This window comes from Nannobrachium achirus (genome assembly GCF_963921795.1).
Source record: "Nannobrachium achirus genome assembly, chromosome: 16".
NCBI classification, from domain to species: domain Eukaryota; kingdom Metazoa; phylum Chordata; class Actinopteri; order Myctophiformes; family Myctophidae; genus Nannobrachium; species Nannobrachium achirus.
Genome location: NC_137823.1, coordinates 34,560,019 through 34,587,518, shown reverse-complemented (window position 1 = coordinate 34,587,518; position 27,500 = coordinate 34,560,019). Strand labels below are relative to the sequence as shown.

At 44.9% G+C, this 27,500-nt stretch overlaps 1 protein-coding gene across 1 annotated transcript in view; it reads left to right on the top strand.

The window, feature by feature from the left end:
- The window catches only part of runx2b (RUNX family transcription factor 2b), a gene marked incomplete at both ends in the record, with an annotated part of 75,551 nt that overhangs the window by 25,350 nt on the left and 22,701 nt on the right, over positions 1–27,500 (top strand). Inside the window, 5 exon segments of the mRNA XM_080744001.1 lie at positions 10,563–10,638; positions 10,640–10,823; positions 10,825–10,845; positions 12,870–13,026; positions 19,099–19,203. Coding sequence (XP_080600127.1) covers positions 10,563–10,638; positions 10,640–10,823; positions 10,825–10,845; positions 12,870–13,026; positions 19,099–19,203 — 543 coding nt within the window.

The following is a 27,500-nucleotide window of genomic DNA, read 5'->3' as shown; positions in this document are numbered from 1 at the left end:
CGTCTTTTGTCTCTCTGTTTCCCCATCGTCCATTGTGTGCACCAATAGAAGCAGCCTAAGGCATCCTGGTCTAGTCATCCTTACCGTTTCTTAAAGGCCTAATAACACTTGTTTGTCATACACCACATAAGTGCCCATACAAGCACACAAACACACAGACACACACACACACACACACACACACACACACACACACACACACACACACACACACACACACACACACACACACACACGCACGCACACGTACACACACCACAGAACGTGCCTTCCTTGTCCTAGCAGTTCACGGTGATGTCACGGGCTCAGTGACAAATAGTCATTATGGGCTTAGCGGTGATCTCGGATCAGTCGGTGGATGTGAGTCGCTGAGGTCGTGTCGATGAGGTAAGAAGGAGTAAGGTTTCCTCCAGCCATCATCATGCTCTCTGGCCCTGCTGTCCTGCCCTCGCTGGCAGGCCGCATGCATGGGCCCGCCGATTGGCTGATGGCGGGCTGGCTGGCTGGCTGATTGGCTGATTGGCCCACAGTTTAAATAAATACGCAGTGTTCATTTTATCCATTCCACGTCTATAGAGTGTACACTGTACAGATGTGACCGAATGGACGCGTGCTGGTTTGGCTGGTTGACCTGTTCACATGAGCCAACCTTCTAGCTGCTAGTTGGTTTGTTGCTACAGACTTGGTATTAATCACTTTAACCTTTACTGTATTGATTGAATGGGGTTACCCCCAGGGGGTCAATACTTGGTCCCCCTCCTTTTTTGCCCTCACTGAAAATAGCTGATCTACAAGCCCACAACGTGATGCGTTGTGAGCTTTTAGATATCGTCACTGTCGGGCAGAAACCTCGTATCTCCAAGTTTCGAATTTGTACGTTTTTTTGCGAAGTAAAGCACTGCTTCATCAGACAAGGCCGCCGCGCAAAAGTAGTGGAAAACAGCAGACCTACAAGCACACAACACCTCGCGGTGCGAGGCGTTGTGTGCTTGTAGATCTGCTGTTTTCACTAGTTTATTTCATCTTTTTAAATGATTAAAACTAACGGTTTTGGACATACAAGGTTTCCACCCGCCAACGACGATATGTTTGCCTAATGTTTGCCTATTTTCACAGAATGTTCACCTACGACATGCCCAGAATAGGGACGCTAGGTGTGTGGTTCATTAGCAGACGTGTTGGCTCATTTAAGGCTGGCTGGCTGGTCAGTGGCCAGCCTGCTGATTGATTGGCTTGCTCCTACTTGGAAGGCTGTCCTGTGGGCTGCTGCTGCAGGCTATACGTGGCTGGTGGCTGGTTAGCTGGATGACATGCCGAATTGCCCTTTGGTTGATTGGTTGGTTGGGCTGACTGGATGCTTGCTTGGTTGCCTGGCTGGGCTGCATGGCTGTTTGGTTGGCAGGCTGTTCTGTTGGCCTGCCAAACATGGAAACATCCCGTTAGAGCTGAAAGCCTGGGCCTCGTCACTGCCCTCTTCTAGAAAGCTATAATTAAGTGTCTTGAAAAATGCACCACTGTGAAATGGAGCCTTAATCCTGCGTCTTAAGTGGCTGTACTTTTCCTCTCGAGCCATGAGAGAGAGAGAGAGAGAGAGAGAGAGAGAGGGAGAGGGAGAAATGCTGCTCGCCCATGCTGATTTTTACATTTCTCCAAGTGCTGAGTTTCATTTAAGTTGTTGTTTCATTGTGTGTGTGCGTGTGTGTGTGTGTGTGTGTGTGTGTGTGTGTGTGTGTGTGTGTGTGTGTGTGTGTGTGTGTGTGCGTGTGCGTGTGCGTGTGTGCATGTCCATGGGTGTGTCCTGCGTGAAGCCGTACTGAATGTCTCTGCCTGCTTATTTACATTCTGCGATCAACAATGAGCTCTGTGTGTCCTGTCATCTCAGCTAATGAGGTGTGGTTAATTGAGAGAGAGAGCTTGTGGGCCTCTCTTTCTCCCTCTCTCCCCATCCCATCTATTTCTCCACCGCTTTTTCCCTGTCTCTTACTCCATCTCCCACCCATGCATGCATAGGGAGAGCGAGAGAGAGAGCTAAAGAGACTGAGAGAGGAGAAAGCTAGTAAAGATTTGAAGAGAGAGGGAGAGAAAATACACAGTTCAGAAGTCTCACTTGGCTGCCAATGTTATAATGCAGCTTATAAGATGTGTGTGTGTGCGTGCGTGCGTGCGTGCGTGTGTGTGTGCGCGGTATTTGTACTTTACTTGACCATTTCCAATTTCAAATACTTTAACTTCTACTCCACATCTCAGGGGCAAATATTGTACTTTTACACCACTTCTTTAGTTAGTAGTTACTTTGTATATTTTGATTATTATTACAAAACATACATTAATTAGCTCTGTATAGGCCTATACATTTTGGCCATTTGAAAATAGCCGGCAAACCGACATAGCGATGAGAAGCATCGTGAGCGTGTAGATCTGCTATTTTCAAAGGATTTGTATAGGATTTTGAAAACTTGAAATGGGACTAACGAGAAATGTCTAACAAGTACTTTTACTTTTGGTACTTTGAGTACATTTTGATGCCAATACCTTTGTACTTTTACTCAAGTAAATTTAGAATTCCGGCCTTGTACTTGTAACAGTACTTACATTGCAGTATCGATACTTTTACTTAAGTAAAACATATGAGTACTTTTCCCCACCATCATTGACAGTGACAGATACGACACATTATATCTCAAGTGGCAAAATTAGTTCAGTGAATGTGTCAGCTGAGTTTGATTTTTCCCGAAAACAAATAATTGAAAGTGAACGGCGGTGCCGGGCAGAAATACAATATTACCATAAATCATGAAAGGAACGTTTTTCAGTTCGATGTGGTATTTATGCTGTGGTTCCATCGCTGCTAGTGACTTCTCCTACTGTGCAGTGACTCGGAGCCAGTGTAACACAGTAGATGAATAATACCAGAGCAGAGGGAGAACTTGCAGCTGTGCGCCAGGAGAGAGCATGAGGCGCGCACGAGGCCCTGACGATTGAACCGTATTACGCCGCGTTTATTACAATAATGATATGAACCGCTCAATATAGTATTCAATCTCGAGCGTCAAAATAAGTATTAAAAAAAAGAAAGTAACCCCCCCCAAAGTTCAGTGAAGTTTGTTTTCAGTGTGCGTTCCAACGTTCGATCAAGGGTGTCACACCAAATTCTGGGCCCTGGGTACAAGGATTCACTGGATTATTTTGTGCTTTAACTATTGAAAAATATATACAAGCTCACAGAAAGCTTGTAGATCTGCTATTTTAGAAAAATCATGAAAAGTCTTTGAATATTTCAAAACCTTCTAAGGTTTTTTGAAATGTCAGCGGTGCTCAAACTTTTTCATGTGAAGGACCCCCAGAATTATATGTATTTGGCCACGGACCCCCATCTCAAAATATTTGGTTGTATTTAGCTTAAAAAAGACATATATTCAAAGATTTGCACACATTTTCACGACATTTCAAAAATAGCAGATCTACAAGCTCGCAGCGCCACGCTGTGAGTTTGTAGATCTGCTATTTTTCAATAGTTAAAGTATAAAATAACAAAGGCCCCTCCTCCACCTGCCCCCCCCCCCCCCCCCCCCGCTTGTGACGCCCCTGCGTTCGATCAATAAAAAGCAGATTGCAGGCCCAGGGTCAAGTCCAGGACACATGGCGTCTCGGTTTTTGATTGAGCGCCGTATTGTGGCACATTAACGCCCTTCTCCGCTGTCTCCCACACATCTCCGCTACATCAAACAAGCGGCGTTCCGTTCAGACGGTGCGGGGAGAGGTCGCCCTATAGGCTACCTCCTCTCTCTGCGTGACAGGGAGCCAGACAGCAGGCAGGCAGGCAGGCAGGGGCGTCACAAGGGGGGGAAAAGTGGGACTGAGTTATTAGGGCCCAAGGTGGAGCGGCCTGGAATTATTTTATACTTTAGCTATTGAAAAATAGCAGATATACATGCTCACAGCTCGAGCTTGTAGATCTACTATTTTTTGAAAAGTCGTGAAAATGTGGGCAAATCTTTGAATATACGTATGTATTTTTTAAAGCGAACATTTTTAACTCAAATTTTGCTTCTGGGAGGTCCCTGGAACAAAATATTTTGAGATGGGGGTCCATGGCCAAATACATATCATTTTGGGGGTCCTTCACATGAAAAGGTTTGAGCACCACTGACATAAAAACATTGTTTTTTCAAAAAACCTTTAGAAGGATTTAGAAGACATTTATAGAATCGTGTCAAAAATATTGAAGGACTTGCACAAACGTTCACAATTTTTCAAAAATAGCAGATCATAGTTAAAGCACAACATAATGCGTAATAATGCGTTCCCAGTCTAAATGGGTTAAACCCCCAGCTCCCCTATATGAAGAACATTCATGGGGGGCCCGCAGTTGAACCCTTGTACCCAGGGCCCAGGATTTGGTGCGACACCCCTGCAGGCAGGGCCCGGCGGTAACAGTATGAATGCTGGGCCTATATCCTGATTCCTGTTGGGAGCTGGGAGACAGATGCCGGAGAGGCAAAGCGGAGTCAGATGGGACAAACACTCTTTGATGAGTTGAGCTTGTCAGGGCCCGAGACACCACCAGGGAGGAGGGGTGGAGGCCATGATGGGGCCTCGGATATACTCACTATAGGGCTGTGAAAAGGAACGGGGCTCCTAGGCCATTGGTTCTCAAAGTGGGGTCCGGGGACTCCCAGCCAGGGTCCTTAAGGGAGTTCCAGGGGGTCCCCAGCTAAATGATAGCTATAGGAACCAAATGGACCCTTATGGTTGTGTAACTCTGAGAGAGTACAAATGGAACCAGGTCCATTTGATTCCATTTGTACACTCTAAATTAACATTGTTTTTACAATATAAATTGGGGTATCAGAGATAGACCTATACCATTAAATGGAGGTCTGTAGCCCTAATGAATGTCAAACTGGGGGTCCTTGAAATTAAAATAGTTGGGAATTAAATAGGCTACCATGAGCCATCAAAGCAGTAACAACGTCTCTTATGGGGGTCCCTGGTAGGCTAGCCTATCTTTTCAAATGGGGCTGTGTCAATTTGGGGGTCCTCGACCTGAAAAGGTTTGAGGGCCACTGTAGGCTATACCGCCACTGTAGGCTATACCGCCGGGCAGAGGCGTCCAGTTGGGTATGGCAAGCTGTGGCAGCTGCCATACCTTGGCTACAGGGGGAAATAATAAAATGTACTTTTCATTGTACCTGTTGCGCGAGGGCGCGCGTGCAAGACACCAGTCATGTTGCCATACCTTAGCTTTTGCTGAACTGACGCCACTGCCGCCGGGCCCGTCGACTGTTGTTGGGGACGATAAGAGATTCGGAGATGATTAGTTGGACACCAAAATGTACGCGCCCTGCACCGGCTTCCAATGAATATGTATAGGCTGGAGATGATTGGGATGATGACACACATGCCTGGTGATATGAAAAGCGATACGCCCACGGCATGCGTTGCCTTTCATCCGTAAAATGTACAAATAAACCTTTCCAAAAAATGAAAATTCCGTCAGAAACTCGAATCAAATCAGCGGCACTATAAATATGAATTAGAGCTGATTGCTTACGATCGTGCTAACGATATGGAATTGACATGTGGCGGCGCGCTGATGTCTCTTTCATCCTCGACCAACAAACGCAAATAAGCGTCTCCAATTTTGAAATCCTAGCGTCAAACCTTTAGGATGTTTTCCCCGTTAGTCCAAAATAAAATGTATTCAGTGGTGAAAAAGTGATATTATCGGCGCTGAAACTCAACACTGTTGGAATAACAGCCTCCGCCGTTCCAGCAAGGCCATGTTTATCGCTATTACAGATTTAATTACAACAACACGCATTTATCCATCCATAAATTGTGAGCTGATCTCGGAGAATGTTGGACAATGTGAACCATATTTCAGGCAGCGTTTTGGGGCACAGCGCGAGGGAAGTGTAACTCAATCACTTTTCTCCCCTCTCTCTCTCTCTGTGACGAGGTGCCAGATGCGTGTCAGTGCTTTCAGACTTTATATATCCCTCCTACATCCTCACGCGCGCACACGCAAGCACGCGCGCGCGCGCACACACACACACACACACACACACACACACACACACACACACACACACACACACACACACACACACACACACACACACACACACACACACACACACATTTTTTCACATACTTTAATAGGCTATCGATAGATATATCACTATAGGCATATGTATGTTATGTAGGCCTATGTATATATATATATATATATATATATATGTGTGTGTGTGTGTGTGTGTGTGTGTGTGTGTGTGTGTGTGTGTGTGTGTGTGTGTGTGTGTGTGTGTGTGTGTGTGTGTGTACACACAGTTTATAGGCCTACAGTAGCCTATACATTCAGGAGGAAACACAAGTCATTCATTTCAGATACTCATATTAAGCTTTAATTTTGAAGCATATCCAGACCCATATAAACAAATTAACATGACAAATAACAAGTAACAAGTCAGGAAAAACAACGGAGGGAGGGGTCTAAATAAAGTCGCTTGCCTAAAATAACTGTTATAACAAGTTATAACAACGGTCGCATCTTGACGTGCGACTAGTATAAGCCATATAACCTGGCAGCTGCAGTCTGCTTCATTTAGAAATAGAAACCCAGGGCTATCAAAGGCCGTTTTGTCACATATAAAGCCACTGCAATAAAGTCGTGTTTGGGAGCGGGAGTGTAGCGAGGAAACACACAGAGATCAACATAGGGCCACATGTTGCGGTGTCACCCCGTTGTCGTGTGATGTGGAGAGAGAGAGAGAGGGGCTCCTTGACTCATTCTCCACTCACTGCATGGGAGACAAATTAACATCGGGAGAGAGAGAGACTGATGATGCAGAGAGAGAGAGAGAGAGAGAGAGAGAGAGAGAGAGAGAGAGAGTTGGGTGTGCACACATATACATCAAAGGGGGCTTGAAGCCCCTGCCCTTTTACCCGTCTGTTAAAACTTTTAACAGACGGGTAAAAGGGCAGTGCCCTCTCCAGACCATGAATGCAGTTTTTACTGGTGAAAGAAATGTATGCAAATGCCCTCTCTTTCCATGCCATACCTGAATGCAGTATTCAAGAGAATCACCTTGTCCATGCATACTCTCCTGAACTTGAACTTGATTATGCACTTGATTATTAAGCACTTGATTATGCTTAGTTTAGTGCGGTAAAATAGCTGACCTTGAGCTTGGAGGTCTGCTATTTTCAATATTGTCACCAAAAGGCCCTTTTATAAATGTCAGCCCTTGCCTCTCTAGCATTCTCTGCACGTCCCTGAGAGACAGAGAGTGAGAGAGTGAGAGAGGGCATTGAAGCAAGACTTTAGGATCTCACAGAGGGTAGAGGATGCCCTCTACAGTAGACACCAGACTGGCAGAGCATTACAAGCATGGCTCTGCTCTTGACAATGATTTGACACCACCCATCCTTCCAATACAACCCGTCCGTCGATTTCCATATTATAATTATAGGCGGCGCCACATACAATATTTACAGGCATGGAAAACGGAGAGATACAATACATGAATATGTATTTATTTAAATGTGTGGCCCGCAGTTCAATTGTAATTACAGGGCTGCAGGCAGCAGGGATGTTTATGAAGTTAACTTGAATGAACATTTCCATTCAAGTTTGCGCTCAGGAGTCCTGTCAGGCTAAAGCTGTTTTCAGCTGCAGGCCTGCATGTGGCAAACTTGCAGGCCTATAAATAATAGTATGTGTTTTTAATTTTGTTAAATATAAACCATTGATTGATTGATTGATTGATTGATTGATTGATTGAAGAATGTATTAGAAGTTTGCATGCAATAGAAAAAAGTACAGTTTCATGACAGTACAAATCACTGGTACAAGGTCAACTAAAAGGAGACCCTAGAAAGTTCTATACGGAACCACACAACCTCATATAACATTGAAAGACAGACGGATAGAACATAGTGCTTTATCTATAGGATATAACCATGGTTATATGCAAGAGATCTACAGATGTCATAATGTCTTATTGTTGGCAATAGGTAGAAATTTTTATAGAACTGCACTTTGCTGGGTGTTTTATTGTATTTGTATATTTATGTATTGTTTTTTATATGCATTGACCCAAGCAAAACAAATTTCCCTTGTGGATAATAAAGACATCTAATCTAATCTAATAATGGTGATTCCACTGTCAGCATGCATGGGGCGTAAAAGGCACTGCAGTCTTTCGGTGCCACCCGGGGGCTCTCTCTGTTTGATGGATTGCACACCGAGGTAGCATATATAGAATAAATTGGCTACTAAGTGGCCAATCAAGCTGTGAAGCTGGATTTCACATAAGTACTAAAAGAGAAAAGAAAAAAAGAACTATATGCCTCTATGCATGCAGCTAAATGGCTTATCGGCAAAGATCACAGGCACGGTGTCATTATGTCCAGGCCTATAGAATATACCTGTTAGGTGCACAACAGCTCTACCCTGCGACCGAGCTGAAACTCTACCCCACCTGAGTCACACACACACACGCTCTCCGGTGACTCGCTTCACTCGGGCGGCAGCAACACAACTTCGTTTCTTGTGTGCGTTCTGGTGTTCGCCTCCTGGCTCTCTCTCTCTCTCTCTGTTTCTCTCTCTCTCTCTCTCTCTCTCAGCCACGTTTATTGTTGTTGTGCCCGGAGAAGAGACAGACACCAGTCACCACGATTTATGGACTTTACCCGAGTAGTTGTTCAATCAAAATGACTGCTCCCTCCGAACCTCCGAAAAGCGCGTGGATTATCCGGGGGAGGAACGGTGAAACGTCGGTATGTTGTTGCCTATATAGACCTATATAGTATGTTTGTTGTGCGTCAGGTCAGCTCTGCTTGTAACACCAACAAAAAAGGGGGGAGGGGGGGGGGAAGATACATGAACTTGAACGTGACCCGGTGTTATTTTTACGCATAGACAAAACGACCTGTCCCGCCAGTCGCGTTCGATCGTGTGTGTTACTGTGTGTATACGGCGTGTGCGTGTCTCAAAGTGGGTTCCAGGGACTGTGGGTTCCTCGGGGTCTAAATTGACCCATACAAGTCTGTAACTGTGACAGTGTACAAATGGACCATAACGGGTCCATTTGGTTCCATTTGTACACTGTCAGAGTTAAGGGGAGACCTTGAAATGTGAAAGTTTGAGAAACACTGTACTACTATATAGTGATAGATGATTATACCGCGGGTCGTAGAGAGAGAGAGAGAGAGAGAGAGAGAGAGAGAGAGAGAGAGAGAGAGAGAGAGAGAGAGAGAGAGAGAGAGAGAGAGAGAGAGAGAGAGAAGCAATAGATCTCGCTCCAGATACCACGTGTTGGAGTCGCATCAGCACAATAATTGCCGTGCGCGCCGCTCAGAGTCAGAGCTCCTCTATATACAAACCACAAAACCGTGCGCACGGGAAACCCCGACCTCCACAACACTAACCACGTTTATGCGGCGGCACAGAGAAACGCTCTCGTTTTTTTCCGCCTCCTTCATCTCACCGGCAATGATTCTCTCTCTCTCTCTCTCTCTCTCTCTCTCTCTCTCTCTCTCTCTCTCTCTCTCTCTCTCTCTCTCTCTTTCTCTCCCCTCCCTCTCTCTTTCTGTAGTTTCATTTCATCAACCTTCTTTTTTAACCCTATATGTTAAACGTGCGGTTCGACCGAAGTAAACTTTCGTGGCGAGTGTGTCCTATAGAACCGAAAGAGCGACTCCTCCGTGTCTATAAATAGCACTGTTATGTATTGTTCGAATCGTATCTTTTATATAGGCTATTCAACTTGACTTTGAAAACTTTTTTTGTGTGTATGTGTGCCGTGCGTGTGTGTACACATAGCCTGCGGGGCTTTCGGCTTTTTGACTTTGACACAAAGACTTCAGTGACGCACCTGGAGCAGCGTGCGCTTTGAGAGAGAGGGAGAGAGAGGGAGAGGGAGAGGGAGAGGGAGGGAGGGAGAGAGAGAGAGGGGGAGAGAGAGAGGGAGAGAGAGACAAAAACTCTTTGAGCATCTGGGGTGGACTGTTCCACTTCAGAAGTTTTTTTGTAATTGCATATTATGTGTTTTGGCTTTTTATTTAGCTGTTATTTATATATCCACACACACACACGTGAGCGACTGACTACGCCTGGGTTTGCTTGTCATGGACACTTACGCTGAAAAGTCGAACCGAACGCCGGGGAGAAGAAAAAAAAAAGGAGCTTGTCATCAAAAAATACATGATCAAGCGTTCCAGGGTGTTTTTCTAGCTGGAGAGTATTTATGTCGCTTTGAAAGGCGCCCACCAAAAAGTTTGTAGTGGAGAAGAAGAGAGAGCTTCTTTTTTTTTTTTTTGCATCGCCGCGTGTGCGTCGCCGAGCCGAGGAGCGCAGTCCCATTTTCCGCTGGCAGATGTGTTGAAGGTTGAGCCGAGCACCAGCGGTTGCGCTCTGCTCCTGCAGGAGAAAGGAGCAAAGGAGGAGAGAGGACAGGAGAACTTTTTTTGTGTTTGTCTTTCCTCCGGTCTCCCCCCTTTTTTCTTTTTGCACTTTTTTTTTTAATCCAACGCTGTTGTGATGCGAATCCCCGTAGATCCCAGCGCCAGCCGGAGGTTCAGCCCGCCGTCCAGTAGCCTACAGCCGGTGCCGCCGGGGAAGATGAGCGATGTCCACAGCTCGCCCACGGGCCACCAGACCGGGCGGCGGCGTGGACGCGGCGGCCGTGCCGCGGCTGCGGCCCCACGAGAACCGCAGCATGGCGGAGATTATCGCCGACCACCCGGCCGAGCTGGTCCGCACGGACAGCCCCAACTTCCTCTGCTCGGTGCTGCCCTCGCACTGGCGCTGCAACAAGGACGCTGCCCGTAGCCTTCAAGGTAAGAGAGCTCTCTCTATCTCTAGGCGCTCTCTCTCTCCCTTTCGCTCTCTCTCTATCGCTCGCTCTCTCTCTCTCAATACTTTTTCATGTGATGCATGTATAGCATAATTTGTGGATTTATTTCATTGAAAATTAACTCGGTAAAAAATGATTGCGGTATAGCTATATTATTACAATGAGTAGGTCTAATCACAACGATTGTCATTGAATGAGTGTGGTTTTGCTTTTGGCATTAGCCTACAGACAGTAATATAAAAAACACATGTTTTTATTATAGCGAATATGTGCTGAATGCATTTTAAGAGATGATGCTTAGGATGTGATGTTTGTTTTTTGTTTTAAAATATGTTCTGTTGCTGTCTTTAGAAATCTATTTAGTATTTATGTTGAAAAATAAACAACACAATGAATTGTTGGTAATAGGCCAGGCCTCCTCCCCACAAAATTCCAATACCGTTATAGGATAGCTATAATTAGTTATCCTATAATATAATTATAATCACGTTCTATTTAATGACTATCTTTTAAATTTATTACAGAAAGCTGATGATGATTTCCTTTAATCCCATAGAGTCATGAAGCAATGAGCTATACTTGTAGGCCAATTAAAGCTAATTAAATATAATTTCTTACACTTAAACTCGAATTTTCATTGCATACTAAATAATAAACAAATAAATCCCAGCGGGCCTACTGCACCCACTTATTTAATAACAATTAATTTTTAATAGAAATTGTAAAAGCAACAACAACAAACAATAAAGAGTTTCCAGCTCTCCTAGCCATGTTGACATTTATTGGACTGTTGTGCTTGAATTAACTCCCAAAAAATATATATTAATTTCCACCAAAGATAAATGTTTTATTGGGATTTTGGATTTCAGACCTATTTTCAAAAAAAAAAAAAAAAAAAAAAAGGTTTGGTGCTCAAACCTTTTCATGTCAAGGACCCCCAAAATGATATGTATTTGGCCGAGGACCCCCATCTCAATATTAAGTTCCAGGGACCCCCCAGAAGCAAAATTTGAGTTAATACATACATTCAAGGATTTGCACACCTTTTCAAAAATAGCAGATATACAAGCTCGCAGCTGTGAGCTTGTATATCTGCTATTTTTCAATAGTCAAAGCATAAAATAATTAAGGCCCCTCCACCTTTGGATTTTGGATTTCAGACCTATACTTGTATTTGAAAGGACATTTAACAGGCCTATTAATAACTCAAGGGTTTAATACAAGTCAGATGTTATTATAAGGATCAAAAGATGCTAGTTTGGGCACATAGATCAACGCTTGTGTCATTAGCTGTCATTACTATATAGCACTAGCTGTCACTATTCCACCTCTCTGTAATTATCTTCTTTTATCCATCTCCAGCACTGTAAATGATAACTCTGGGCTTATAGCATGCTACAGTCTCCATCTAAACACACACTGTCATTTGACACTTTTATTTCACAGATTTTTGAATTTGATAAGTTACCAAGTTCCCATTAATCATGACATCAATAGCAGCTGTTTAAACAGTTGACACACGTATTAAATTAAACTCATTTATCAACGTAATTTGAGGGCAAAACGCGAGCAGGAGCCGGTGATGTAACACAGTCTACTCTCCGGTTCAACCCTATATTGATTTTTAAAATGTATATATTTTTTTATTTTGGGTCTTTGAAATTAAAACCATGTCATACCATCTCATTATTTTTGCTATATGTTTAAACCTTCTCCAGTCACGGAAATTTGTGATATTCATTTGCTTGGATATTCTTCCTGTCTTTATCATCATTGTTTCAAAACAATGTGGGCTTGTCCTCAAAAATACATTATAATATTGACTGGGGATATATTTTAATCTGCATGGATGGTAACACATTAAAATCAACTCATTACAAATGTTTGCATCTATATTCCTCCTATAATTAATCCTTGTTTGATCTTTGGGCTGAAAAAACCAAACAAAAAAACGTAATGTAATTTATAACAGTTTTGCCCTTTGACCTTTGATGTCACCGTGTGCAGGTGGTGGCACTCGGGGACGTAACCGACGGGACCGTCGTCACGGTGATGGCGGGCAACGACGAGAACTACTCCGCGGAGCTGCGCAACGCCTCCGGCGTGATGAAGAACCAGGTGGCGCGCTTCAACGACCTCCGCTTCGTGGGCCGCAGCGGCAGAGGTGAGGCCTTCGCGCCAGCGTGTGTATACCGCGTTACCGTTCAATGGGGGGCTAATAGCTGCATTAGCCCTGTGGATTAGTGGTCACATTCCCTACACTGTGACCACATAATGAGCCCCACATCAGCCCACTTGAGGTTCAAATCCCACCGGCTGCCTCCTGTAACATCTGCGGGGTGATTCATATCGGCCTTTCTCTTTCATCCCTTTGATATCTTAGCCGTTTTTCCTCCTGCGAGCTTTATAGGAATACATTTTTTACGTGTTATCACTTATCACCATCATCAGGTGGTGACCCACTTGAAACAGTCCCCCCGCAGGAGTCATATAGTGGCCGTTCAGGCCGAGGGCCTGCACATGCCTTGTCAGATATATGATATTTGACATCTTGACAAGTCCGAGGTCTTCTAAAACCATCTTCCTTGTGTTTCTATCTAGAAGCTAGCATTTCATATTCTGCCGCCCCCCAAACAAAATGCACAATTCCCTGCAGAATTGTGACCCATTTTTCCGCCCTTCCAGACCCAGTTTTGCGAGCCACAGCTTCAGAGAGAATGTGACTTGACTGTGTCTAATCTGTCGTTGTCTACAGTACGTTAGGCGGTGTTGATTTGATGAGAGCACAGCATTCATTGCCCTCTGAAGGCCTTGTGTTGTTGTGTGACAGTGACAGTTTGCCTGACGTGACCTCCTTGCCTGGTTCATTAGGTTCCTTATGAACATGTTGGGTGGTGCAGGCAGCGCTCGGCGGCACATCAGTCTCATCAGATGTCCTCGGGGCTCTGAGGGAGCTTGCCAGTGGCGCGGCCGCCCTATTGGAGCAAATGACATTCCGCGAATATTTGGCATTGCCCTCGTTGCTGTTAGCGTCAATTACATGTTGTGCAACCGAGTCATCTCATTTACTGCAAGAGAGGTTTGGCACCTAGGGATGTTTTCTTTTTTTTCTCTTCCCTTCCCTCTCTCTCTGCAACAATTCTTCTCACATGCAATGAAGGGAATGTCAGGCTTCTTTACCCTGGCGTGTAGTAGGGATGGGACAATATGAAGATTTGATATCACGATTATTTTGACAAAAGAAATTGCGATTTACGTTATTATCGCGATAATCAAAATTCATTATCCTGGGGCGGAACATTTGCCAAAAAATAGCAGATCTACAAGCTCACAACGCGTTGCAACGCGTTGTGAGCTTGTAGATCGGCTATTTTTTGATAAGACATTTGATAGAGAGTGGAAAAAAAGACTATCAAATACGTATATTATACATACTTTTTGTTTTTACCAACTATAGAGGGTTTAATGGTACTGGACATGCAGCTCAGCAAAGGTGAATTGAACCCAGTGCATGACGGAGGACGATATCACGATAAATTAAATCTCCACAATACGATTATCGTGAGTGTTTTTTATCACGATAAACGATAATATTGCGCATCGTCCCATCCCTAGCGTGTAGTATTAGAAGTGCTTTCAGTTCCTAAAAGCTAAAAAAACAAGAAAAGACACAGAATGGACGTTCTGATAAATTGTCAGTGATAAGCGCTGTCATCGAATCTGCCAATGGTGACATGTGGCATGGTGACAGCAGTTATACATTTTTGTCTCCCTTCAGTTCATCAGTCCTCAAAGTGTGGTCTGGGGACCCCCAGGGGTTCCTGAAGGGGTTTGAGGGGGTCCCCTGAAACAATAGCAATAGCTTTAACCCTATTTTATACTTTGGCTTATACTTTATCCTTTGTTTATAGATAGTTTTGTCAAAGGTGTGTGTGTGGGGGGGATAGCAGGGACGTTCAGACAATGTTAGAGAGGCAAGGGCTGAAATTTCTAAAAGGGCCTTTTGCTGAAAATATAGAAAATAGCAGACCTCCAGGCTCCAAGCTCACAACGAGCTCGGAGGTCGGCTATTTTCAATGCTTGACTTCTTCACAGAGGGGGCAATTCTTTCAACATAATTTGCATAACTTGCATTCAAGTTCAGGGGAGTTTGGACAAGGCAATTATCTTGAATGCTGCCTTCGTGTATTGTATGGAAAGAGGGCATTTGCGTTTCTTTCACCAAGTGCCTGGAGAGGGCAATTCTTTTACAGATGGATAAAAGGTCAGGGACTCAAGCCCCCTTTGATGTCTGTGTGTGCACATGCCTGGGGGGCAGAGAAGGAGATAGAGAGGGAAGGGGGGGGGGGGGGGGGCAAAGCACCTATAGGAGGACACATGCACCGAGGCTGAGGACCCATCATCACCACGGAAACGGAATAGTGTGTCCTTTCGCTATATGTGACACGGAATCTGGTGACCAGGAAGTGACATAGGAGCCGAGGGGGGATGGCGGGGGCGGGGAGGGGGGGGAATACGAGGCGTCTGAAACATATACCCGTGCTTGGAGTGAGATAAGTACTTGCAGGGCGACCAGATAGGATGTTAGATAGCTAAAAGACATGCAAGAAGAGAGACGGGAGTAAAGGGCCGACAGTGATGGACAAGGAGGGACAATTAGAGCCCTGAATATGCGGTACACTACAGACGACACTGACGGTCGGATAGCACCGAGGCAGGTGGGAATCCAATCCCGTTGATAGCATCATCATTAGAGCGCTCTGTGTAGTAAGACACAAGCACCGGTGGAAGACATAATGGAGGGTAAAGGACAGCTCTGACTGTTGGTATCGATGGCAAACCGAGCCCTCGTTAAGACGGACAGGCCATGATACAGATGACTGCAATTAAGTAGGGGTGAAATGATTAATCGATTAAAGGATCAATTGATTATCAGAAAATGTATTAAGTAAGTAAGTAAGTAAGTAAGTAAGTAAGTAAGTAACTAGATAACCAGCAAGACGCCCTAAAGGCAAGAAGCGACCTTGCCCTATTCATGCCCCGCCCACTCAGCAAATTTCTCAGCAACTTCCTGGTGCTGACGTCAGCTTTGAAGGGGAAACTAACACATAAATTGCTGGACTTAAAGCCAACAAATCATTATTTAGAACGGTAAAGTAAATTATAATGCTTTGTGCCTTTTACTATAATTTTTGATTTTTTTGATTTATTTATTTGCACAATAAAAAAACAATACATGGTTAACATTATTAAAATGCATAGATATAAGTGCAGGCGAGAAAGGAAGCCCACATAGGGCTTATACAAGGTTCTCACCTATAATAATAAACAAAGAATAAGTTAAAACATATAATTCAAACAAGATACTCTAACAAACAACACGAGTGTGTGTGTGTGTGTGTGTGTGTGTGCGCGCGTGTGCATGCATACAGAAATAGAGCCACTTTATGCGGTAGAACCCAATGCAGAGGATTGATTCACCAGGCTGGCCTTCAATCTATGTTTAAAGTTACTGATTGAAGATGAGGATTTGGCAATACGTATGTGTGTATTCCAGAGTAAAGAACCTCTGTCTTTAATGGAGAACTGACTATGGGTGGTACGACTAAAGGGTGGATGGATATTGTCTGATTGTCTAGTATTATAATCATGAAACTGCGAGTTGGTCTTAAAATATTCCTTGAAAGGTCTAGGAAGCATATCTGAAAGGTAGGTGCATTTATAAATGAAAGAACAGGATTGGACTGTGTTAATGTCATAGATAGACAGTATATTTAATTTTTTAAACAGAGGGGCAGATGGAGCCAAATGGGTAGAAGTAGTAGCTATTCTTACAAATTTCTTTTGAGTAATGAGTAATTTGAGTAAATTTGAAGGATATGTACTTGCCCAGACAATATTGCAGTAAATTAGATATGGGTAAATTAAACTGTAATAAAGGGTTAATAATAGGCAAGCCTGATGAACCAAGCCCCTAATTCTTCTGATGATACCAAGAGATCTTGAGATTTTGTTGGTTACAGTATCTATGTGTTCTTTCCAAGTCAATTTATCATCTACAAGGACACCTAGAAATTTGGTGGATGAAACTTGATTCATTTCTACCCCACCAATAGACATTTTTGCACTATGATGACAGTAATTTTTGTTTTTACTTGCAAACACAATAAAATTAGATTTCTTTATATTTAGAGACAACTTATTTGCCAGAAACCATTCTGATAGCATAGATATGCCAGAATTAGCTTCCTTAATAAGTGAGTCAAAATCTTTGTGAGTTAAAATCAGATTAGTATCATCAGCAAACAGAATGGGCTTAAATGATGAAGATACAGCATGGTGACATGCACATATTGTGTTCTTGATCATGCTAGCTGTATTTTATACTTTACTATTCGGAAATTGCATTAAAGTTGCGATTTCTGTGTTAACTCTATGGGCTTTTACCTTCAAAGCGTCACTTCAGCAACAGGAAGTTGCTGAGTTGGCGGGGCGTGAATAGGGCTAATGGATGACAACAAGGATCTCCATATATGGGCATAAAAGGGACAAGGACAGAATTCATTTGCAAGTGTGACTCGTGTCGCGACCACCGCACTGGTTAACATGAGACTGACTGAGCATTCCCAGATTTGGCCTTAAAGGAGTCATCCAGACCAAAACACATATAGGGTTAAATCTGTCTTTTATCATACCCCTTTATACCTGCTTTAGTCGATTTTTTTCATAGCTGCCCCTTTTGCTAGATTTCGGCTGCCCCTGTTGCTAGATTTTGCGGGCCCTCTCATAACTAACAGAGTGTATAGCCTTTATACTAGTGTGGTTATTTCTTCAGCTTCAAAGTTAGTATTTTTTTATTGGATTGTGTTTACACAACGTCCTGAGACCAACCAAACCGCTGTTTTGACCTCACAGGCACCCTTACTTGTCAAACGGCTTCTGCTCTGCACCAGAGCAGGGAGAGGAGAGGCTAGAAAGGGAGGGGAGGGAGGGGTCGGTTTGACAAGTAAGGGTGATATGTGCTATAGAGGGTATGCGCCATCATACCTGGAAGTTATGCAGGAACACCTACTGAGTGGCAAAAGTGCCTTGACAGCCCATACATCTAAACAGTAAAGTCCTATCTGGTTGCATTAAATAACGTTAAACAACGTTAAACTCACTTTGCAACTCACTTTGCCACTCAATTTGCCATTCACTTTATGCTCACAGCTATAAAAGTTATATTTAAGAAAAAGTTATTTGCATCTCTGCGGTCAAGAAAGAGTGAACTTTAGCCCAGAACGCAGGGCTACAGTAAATGTCCCATCCTGTCACATATCAGTAACCCACTAACCCTAACCCTAACCCTGCAGGCCACCTGTTTGTCTCTGGAATGGTATCTCCCAGGCTCATCTCAGGAGTGCTCTTTTAAGGAATATTTACAGCAGGCCAAACCATATGGTGGAGCTAAGGAGGGGAGAAAACGGACGGTGATGTGGGGGGTGGGTGGGGTGGACGTGGACTAACGGACAGCTGTTCTGATGAGTCGCAGCGGCGACGCACTCCCCACTTCCTGTTTCCTGCGCGTGACCATGGCGACGCGATGCGTCTGCATACCTTAGACGTTAGTGTTTGTGCTGAGTCGGCGGTGGCGGCGCTCTGATTCACAGTGTTCCTGCTGCTTTCTACCCCTTCTCTTTCTCTCCATCTCCCTCTCCATCTCTCTCTCTCGCCCCCCTCTCACTCTCTCTCTCTCTCGCTCTCTCTCAAACACACACACACACACATTCTCTCGTCTCTCTCTCTCCCCCTCTCCCTCCCTCTCACACACACACACGCACGCACACACTCAAACCCCAAGGCAACAACTGCAGAGGATTATCAAGAAAGGAAGTGACTATTAAAATGCCTCTCTCTCTCTCTCGCCCACGCACACACGCAGCGTTGGACTCCAGGAGAAACTCAGGATAACAAGACAGTGGCTCTCTTTCAATCAATCTCCCATTGAGCTGCCGCCAGAGAACGACCCAAATAGACCTCGCCGAAACACGCCAATGTTGTCTGCCGTTAATCCACTTAAGGCGCTGATTTGTCCCAGTTTGTATTTGCTATTATGGGATGGCGACCACACTTGTGACTAGGGGATGGTTTTGGGTGGATGAATGTGGTACATTGTCCGCCCAAAACCCCCCCTTGCCCCCCCCGCTCCCCCCAGATGACTTGTCATTTTAATGTTGTTTCATGTTCCCTGCAGGCAAGAGCTTCACCCTGACAATCACCGTATTCACCAACCCTCCGCAAGTGGCCACTTACCACCGAGCCATAAAGGTCACTGTGGACGGACCGCGCGAGCCCAGGAGTGAGTACCCACACACACACACACACGCAAGCAAGCACGCACGCACACGCACGCACACACACACACGCACACACACACACACACGCACACTCGTGCATTAACAATTTTCACCTCATTAGGTGAACATTTTCTGTATTTCTTTCCCTCTTTTTTTCCCCCCAAACATTTAAAAAAATGTCAGATCTGCAAGCTCACAACGCATTGCAATGCAACACATTGAGGATGTAGATCAGCTACATACAGTAGGGCATAAGTGGTGAATGTGGCTCGCACACACACACACACACACACACGCACACACACACACACACACGGTGATATCGACAGAATATGCGGAAGCACAATACATATCTCACATACAGATGCACACACCACACGCACACATGCCTAGCTGCTAGACAAAAGCAATAAGCACAGTCGCAGCCCGATACTGGCCCATTTGGTTACATGTGTACACTCAGTTAAATGAACAGTCAGGATTTGACTGTGTATTTGCCTTTGACTGGACAGTGGGTGGATCTGTGCAGCGAGCCAATGGCATTTTAAATCCAAAGGCTCATGGTTTAAAAATGGATCCCTGCCTGAAATGGCGACATGGTAATAAAAACAATTTAATTATAAAAAAAAGGACTTCTGCTGGAAAGAAATATCTGATCGTTTTTAAGTAGCAATCAACAGGTTTTTAATTAAGTTAGCCTCTCAGAAAACAGCCCATTTTCCCATGGGACAAAATGAGGGGTGGAGTGAGAGAGAGAGAGAGTGAGAGAGAGAAAGAAAGAGAAAGGGAGAGACAGGGAGAGAGAGAGAGAGACTAGCAGACAAGGAGATACAGACAAAGTGAGGCACAGACAGAAATAGAGACAGAGATGGATATACAGACAGACAGTCGAGACAGACAGCTCCCTTAAAGGGTCAGTTTGGCAACATTTGTAACACTATCAGAGTTAAATTAACCCTAAGGATTTCAATGTATGCAGAGACATCGGAGACCTAGAAATAGAGAGCGATGGAGAGAGAGGCATAGCGACAGAAGGAGAGAGAGAGAGAGGGTACAGCGGGTAGCAGAGTGCTAGCATCAGCTCATTTTAATGGCCCATATAAAAACAAGACTTTACTATAGACGTCAGTGCCAACTGGTCTGGCAGGCAGCTGTTTCTTCGGCCCTCCTCCCTATTCATAAAACACACACACACGCTCACGCACGCACGCACGCACACACTCACACACACTCTCATCTCATGGCGTCTCAATGAACAATATCACATCCCAAACAACCGTCGTCACACATATGGGACAGAGGACGCCTGGAGACACTGGGATTAGCAGCGCCATCACTCTCCGCCTTATTGGAACCTGCCCATGGCGCCATCGTGAGCGCCACCCGCGCACACGCAGCGCATGTAGCGACGCCTGCCGCGATGACGCGCGGGGCCCCGAAAAAAAAAGAAAATCTCACGTTCACACGTACAGTAAAAAGGCCCTACTCTCCTACCGCATGTGCTTTCAACAGGGGATCCGGGACCCCTAGGCGGCCCTCAGAGTTACAACATGGGGTCCTCCAAATCTTCCAATCCTTTTTATATTAACAACTTGAACCCTATTCTGAAAACTGTAGCCAAAAATAGCAGATCTACAACGAGGCGTTGTGAGCTTGTAGATCGGCTATTTACTGCAAAGAGGTTTGGTGTAGAGGGGGAAAAGAGCAGACTAAGTACACAGTGAAAGGTCAAGTGGTTAAATATCTGAAAACTGAAATTGACATCAATCCAAAATAGACTGATGATTGTGCTGTCAAACGATGAAACTATATGGAATCTGGGGGTCCTTGCTTCATCTCTCTCTCAACTAAGGGGTCCTTGGCCTGAAAACGTTGAAGACCCCTGAATTAGACACTCGTGCATGCATTGCAAACGCACACACTCAAATACGCAGATGTGACACAGGGCTTATCGACACACATTTGCGCACACTAAGTGTTCATCACGTACGCTGAAATGACGACACGCGGCGTGTCCTCAAGAGCACAAGCAGTCACACCTCCCCCTCTCTCTCCCTGTCTCTCTCTCTGTCCCTCTCTGTCTCTCTGAGGCCATCGTGTTTGATCAAAAGCATTTCCTGTGCATCTGCTGTCCCTCGCAGACAACTGCTGTTGTTTGTGACGAGCGGAAGAGAAGCGGAATGGAATTTGTTTATAACTGAGCTCAGTCTACTGTCAGCAACCTTACATTCTTGTACGAGAAGCACTTAAAGGAAAGACCTTTCTAGAATAGATTAGATCAGGGGTCTTCAACGTTTTCAGGTCAAGGACCCCTTAGTTGAGAGAGAGATGTAGCAGGGACCCCCACAACCTTTTCATAGATTCCATATAGTTTTCCATATCGTTTGACAGCATCGTCAGTGTATTTTGGATTCATGTCAATTTGTGTTTTCAGATATTTAACCACTTGAACCGTCAATACTTAATAAACTTAACTTTTCACTCTGTACTTGGTCTGCGTTGTGAGCTTGTAGATCTGCTATTTTTGGCTAAAGTTCTCAGAATATGGACACTAGGGTGGTTAATATACGGTAAAGTTTCTATCACACAAAGTAACCCCCTGTAGTAACTCTGAGGACCCTCTAGGGGTCCCATACCCCCTGTTGAAGACCCCTGGATTAGATATACTGTATATCTGTGTATCTGTATATACATATATTATACTGTATGTATGTACAGTGCAGTATATATGTATACAGTATATTTGTTGAGTTATTTATTATTATTTATTTATTTATTGTGACGTAGGTCATAGATTAGTATGTGAACGGTCACAGCTTGTCCGTATGTGTGTATCTCTGTCTGTCTGTCACGCCTGACACTTGTGGTTCTATGGGTTTGTCGCTCTGACATCATGCTCTGACGCCACTGTGATGTCAGGGGAACCACTCTTAACAGAATGGGTTTGCCGCTCTGACATCACGCACTGGCTTCACTGTGAATCCATTTTATGCCCATGTATGGAGTTCCCTGATGTCATCAATATTAAGACCATATCTAACAGGACTTCATATGGTAATGCCCATATATGGAGGCCACATCGGCCACACTAACACTAACAGAATCCATGTATGGCCAAGACAGATGGCCAAGACAGCCCATATCTGTGTGGCTAGTTCTACAGACAGGGATCTCCATGTATGGGCAATAAAAGGGTATGATATCAGATGTCATAGACGTCATAGGACTTTCACATAACGAATAACTGAGTAAGCATGTTTGGGATCTCACAGCATATCTCCATATACAGTACATGAATCTCCATATATGGGTACCAGGAGTCTCCATATATGGGTAACAGGTCCGATATACATCACTGGCCAGGTGGCCAAGAATTGGCGCGACCTGGCGTCATACTAGTTATGTAATAAAAAGACACTACAAATTGAGACAAAACTAAAAGAATATACAGGTCATTGCTAGTCATCCTCTTAGACATTTTCTTTTCAACATCATCAACCTTTGGCTTTTTCAACAACAATCTGTGGACAATAACTCAGGGCCATTAAGGAGCACGTCATCATAGCCGACCCCATGGAACCCCATGTTCACTTTGTTCCTAAGTGGTCTAAACTGCAGCCGCTGGTCCACTTCTCCCCCCCCCCCCCCCCCCCGAAAAACACATGTAAGGACACACACCTCTCTCAGGGGTCATTAAGCCCAGGTCAGAGGGTGGCAAAACACACATGTACCCCCCCCCCCCTCCCTCCCCCCCCTCTCTCTCTCTGCCCTTGCTCCAGTGGTGTAAAGTAACTAAGTACATTTGTGTAAGTACTGGGACTTAAGTACAAGTTTGAGGTATTTGTACTTTATTTGAGTATTTCCCATTTCCAATACTTTTACTTCTACTCCACTACACCTCGGATCCAAATATTGTACTTTTACTCGAAAAACCTTTATTTGAAAACTTTAGTTACTAGTTACTTTATATACATTCTGATATTATAAAACATACATAAACCACTTTAGCCTTATTTTGTACCAAGGCTAGCCGATCTACAAGCTCACAACGCGTCGACGCGTTGTGAGCTTGTAGATCTGCTATTTTCAAACATTTTGCACTTTTACTTTTGGTACTTTAAGTATATTTTGATGCCAATACTTTGGTACTTTTACTCAAGTACATTTTTCATTTTTAATTCAGGACTTTTACTTGTATCAGAGTATTTCTACATTGCAGTATTGATACTTTTACTCAAGTAAAAAAAAATAGTACTTTTCCCACCACTGCCCTTGCTCCATCTCCCTGCAGGAGCTGAGCGCGCAGGCCAGGGCAGGGCAGGGCTGTCTCCGAAGGCTGCTGCGATTCTATCTGTTAACGCTTCATTGACACACAGGGGGCCTCGTCGGCCATTATGGCTCTATTTTGTGTTAAATGAGTGGGGTAATTAGGAGGCACCCGGTGCACCGGGGCCAGGGAGAGAGGGCCCATGAGGAGGGGGGCTGCATGCGGGGAGACGCACTGGAGAAAGAACAGTGGGCTGTCTTAGTCTCCCTCTCACACACACACACACACACACACACACACACACACACACACACACACACACACACACACACACACACACACACTGGCACTCTTGTGTATGCCTTCCTTGCGCAAACAGTGGTTTTGTTTCCGGGAAACAAGCTGTCAGGAGCAGTACGTTTTGACAGGGTCCGCAGAGCAGTTCACATCATCATTATTGTGTGTGTGTGTGTGTGTGTGTGTGTGTGTGTGTGTGTGTGTGTGTGTGTGTGTGTGTGTGTGTGTGTGTGTGTGTGTGTGTGTGTGTGTGTGCGTATAGAGCTGTCATTGCTGTTATCGTGAACTACCCACGTATTGTTTGTATTTGGCCATTTTTTATGGGTTTCTGGATCCCACTGACTCCTTCCCTCGGTGGTGTTGAGTGTTCCGCTGTAGTTTGAGCTCTCGTTAATTTCTCGTTTCACCGTGCTGCGAGCCTCTTTGTGGTTTTTCTCTTTGTGTGTGTGTGAGTGTGTGTGTTTGTTTTTGATGAGGCCTTATGGCAGCCATATGAGCCTGATCTAAGACCTGATCTGAGGCCCGTTTCTCGCTGCACTTCCGCGCCGGCCCCTTGATCCGAGCCGCGCAATTTCGAAGCCCTCGATCTTTGAAGCTGATCTTTGGTTTAATTAATTGCCTCTAATAGAAGCGAGGCCCACAAGATGTGATCTGCGGTTGCACGGAGGTCCCCCCCGGTCCTCTCTCTTAATCTCCACCGGAGGCTTACAGTCAATGTGTGTGTGTGTGTGTGTGTGTGTGGCTGTGTCTGCGCGTGGCGGGCATGGTGAGCGGTTTGTCAGGTCCTCGCCGGGCTGCCGTGTTATTAGCGGGAGGCTAGCTGGGTTTCTGTGGCTCTCATTGTGCTTAATGGGCTGACAGCTCCGGGTTACCCTGTGGTTCAACCACTGCACCAAACAACCCAGTGTGTCTGTGCGTGCACGCACGAGTGTGTGTGTGTGTGCTTCTGTGTTGTGGATGTGGGTGTCTGTGTGGGTGTGGGTGGGTGGGTGTGTACATCCATGCTTGCCCATGCTTTTGTTTATTTGTTTGCATATGGTTGCATGCACACCACTACCTAGATGTGTCCACGTGTGAGTGTGCGTTGTGCGCTCATGTATGTTTGCGACAGTGTCTGTACAACATATTAGTGTATTACTTACCTGCGTTGTGTACGTGTGTACGTGTGTGTGTGTGTGTGTGTGTGTGTGTGTGTGTGTGTGTGTGTGTGTGTGTGTGTGTGTGTGTGTGTGTGTGTGTACACATGTGTGACAGAGAGAGCGAGGGGGCAGAGAGAGCTAGCATGTGTTTTTGGCGTCATTAGTCTAGCGTTGCAGCAGTGCTGGTTTTGAGCACTTCTAATAGGTCTCATTAAAAGTCATTTTGCACTAATAGACAGGGAGTGGCTGCTTAAACCAATATGCTTTTATAACGTGGCCCTCTGTCTGTCTGTCCCGTCCGTCTGTCTCCTCTCCTCGGTGGCTGTGGCCGGGCCGAGACAAACTTCCTGAGTGATAATAGTCAGCCAGTAATAAGAGAATATACAAGAGTCTCTGTCCAAAACCGCCATTCCATTACTGTTAATTGATGGCAGACAAACATAGCAGGCGACAAAAACCATTGTGGTGTCATTTATGCCTTTCTGCGGTGGGTTTCCGTGGTTATGTTGTGTGTGTGTGCATGCTTTCGTGAGTGTGATAGAGAGAGAGCTAGATAAATAGACAGTGGTGGAAAAAGTATCAATACTTCAACATAGCAATACTCTGTTACAAGTAAACGTCCAGAATTGAAAATGTACTTCATGTACTTAAATGATCAAAAGTAAAAGTATACTCATTGTGCAGAATGTCCCATTTCATGTTTTCAAATGTGTAAAAGTGATGTGACACATTGTGAGCTTGTAGATCAGCTATTCTCAAATGACCGAAATGTATATACTGTAGGGCTGAAGTGGTTACTGTATGTTTTGTAATCATAATCCAAATCTACAAAGTAACTAGTAACTAAAGTTTCCAAATAACTTTAGTGAAGTAAAAGTACAATATTTGGATCCGAGATGTAGTGGAGTAGAAGTAAAAATATTGGAAATAGCTCAAGAATATACTCAAGTAAAGTACAAACACCTCATTGCGACCGTAGGTCGCATTTACTATCAAACCCTGCACAAAGTGTAAGTCAGTCCGTCAGTCCGTCAGTCTGTCTGTCAGTCTGTCTGTCACACCTCACACGTCACACTCTTGCCCTGCTCATATCGCCGCAACCGTTGCCCCGATCTATGCCAAATTTTGCACACACGTTCCTTACCTGCCAAACTACAACCTCCAAGGACCCCCGGGGGACCCCCAGATGTAAAAAATGACCAAATGTGCTAAACTGACCAAATGACCACCCCAACGGGGCTGCTCACGGGGAATTCCCGGGGACCACCCACTCCTGGTGCTCCAGAACGGATGCAAAAGTGGTGGCGCCCCCAGTGGAGGACCCCCTACACTGCAGCTCACATAAAATGCCGTAACTCCGGGTAGGAGCGACCGGGACAGCCGGGGCCGGTACCTATTCGTCCGCCTTGCCGGCACGGAGACCCCACCCCTCATTTCTCACATGGCCCTCTTCTAGTGCCACCATGTGGCCGATTCTTGCAAAACACATTTTTGGACACTGCTCCTACAATTTTTGCCCTAAAATCACGCAAATCGGTACACAGTATGTCTACACTCATCCCATCAACATGAATCTCTCCCATATAGCGCCACCTCCAGACCGATTTTTAAAAACACATTTTTGGACACTGCTCCTACAGATTTTGCCCTAAAATCACGAAAATCACTACACAGTATGTCTACACTCATGTCATCAACATGGATCAGGAAGATTTTGGCAAAACACATTTTTGCCCTATTTGTGGAGATAAGTGACCTACGTTCGCTTATCTCCTGATTAGGGAGTCTTACTGGTAGTTGTACTTATAAGTACAGTACTTGAATAAATGTACTTAATGACTTAATCCACCACTGTAAATGGATTAATTGTATTGTGTTCCCCTGCACTTGCCAGTGATGTGACACACACATTATGTGTGTAGTGTGCGGCCGTGCGCGTGTGTGCATGCACGTGTGGTGGAGGTTAGCGGTCAGGTCCCCTCTCTCTGCTCTTGGCTCTGTGTGTGTGTGTGTGTGTGTGTGTGTGTGTGTGTGTGTGTGTGTGTGTGTGTGTGTGTGTGTGTGTGTGTGTGCATGTGGGTGTGTGTGTGTGTGTGTGTGTGTGTGTGTGTGTGTGTGTGTGTGTGTGTGTGTGTGTGTGTGTGTGTTGGGGTCGGGGTCTGGGGTTGAGGGTACAGTAGTGCACTGGGTTCTGCTGTGGGTGTTAACAAGCCTGGTATGACGGTGGTGAGGAGCCACTGCTCACTGACAGGCCTGCAGACAATATTAGTGGTTCACAGAGGCTCTATCTGCCAAGCCAAGCTCTTTATGGTCACACAACACACATAAATTAACCCATGGGCACACGCACGTGCGCGCACACACACACACACACACACACACACACACACACACACACACACACACACACACTCTAAGGCAGGCTTAATACTGCTGCCCAAAGTGCGTATGGGTACCGTATATCGTTGCTGTCGGGCAATAACCTTTTAACTTTTCGTGTCTTTTGGTGAATTTCGACAATATACTTACTTGGGCATGGATGGATACACATGGGCGGTTGGAAATACACATACTGCCTTACAAATGCATGCAGGTG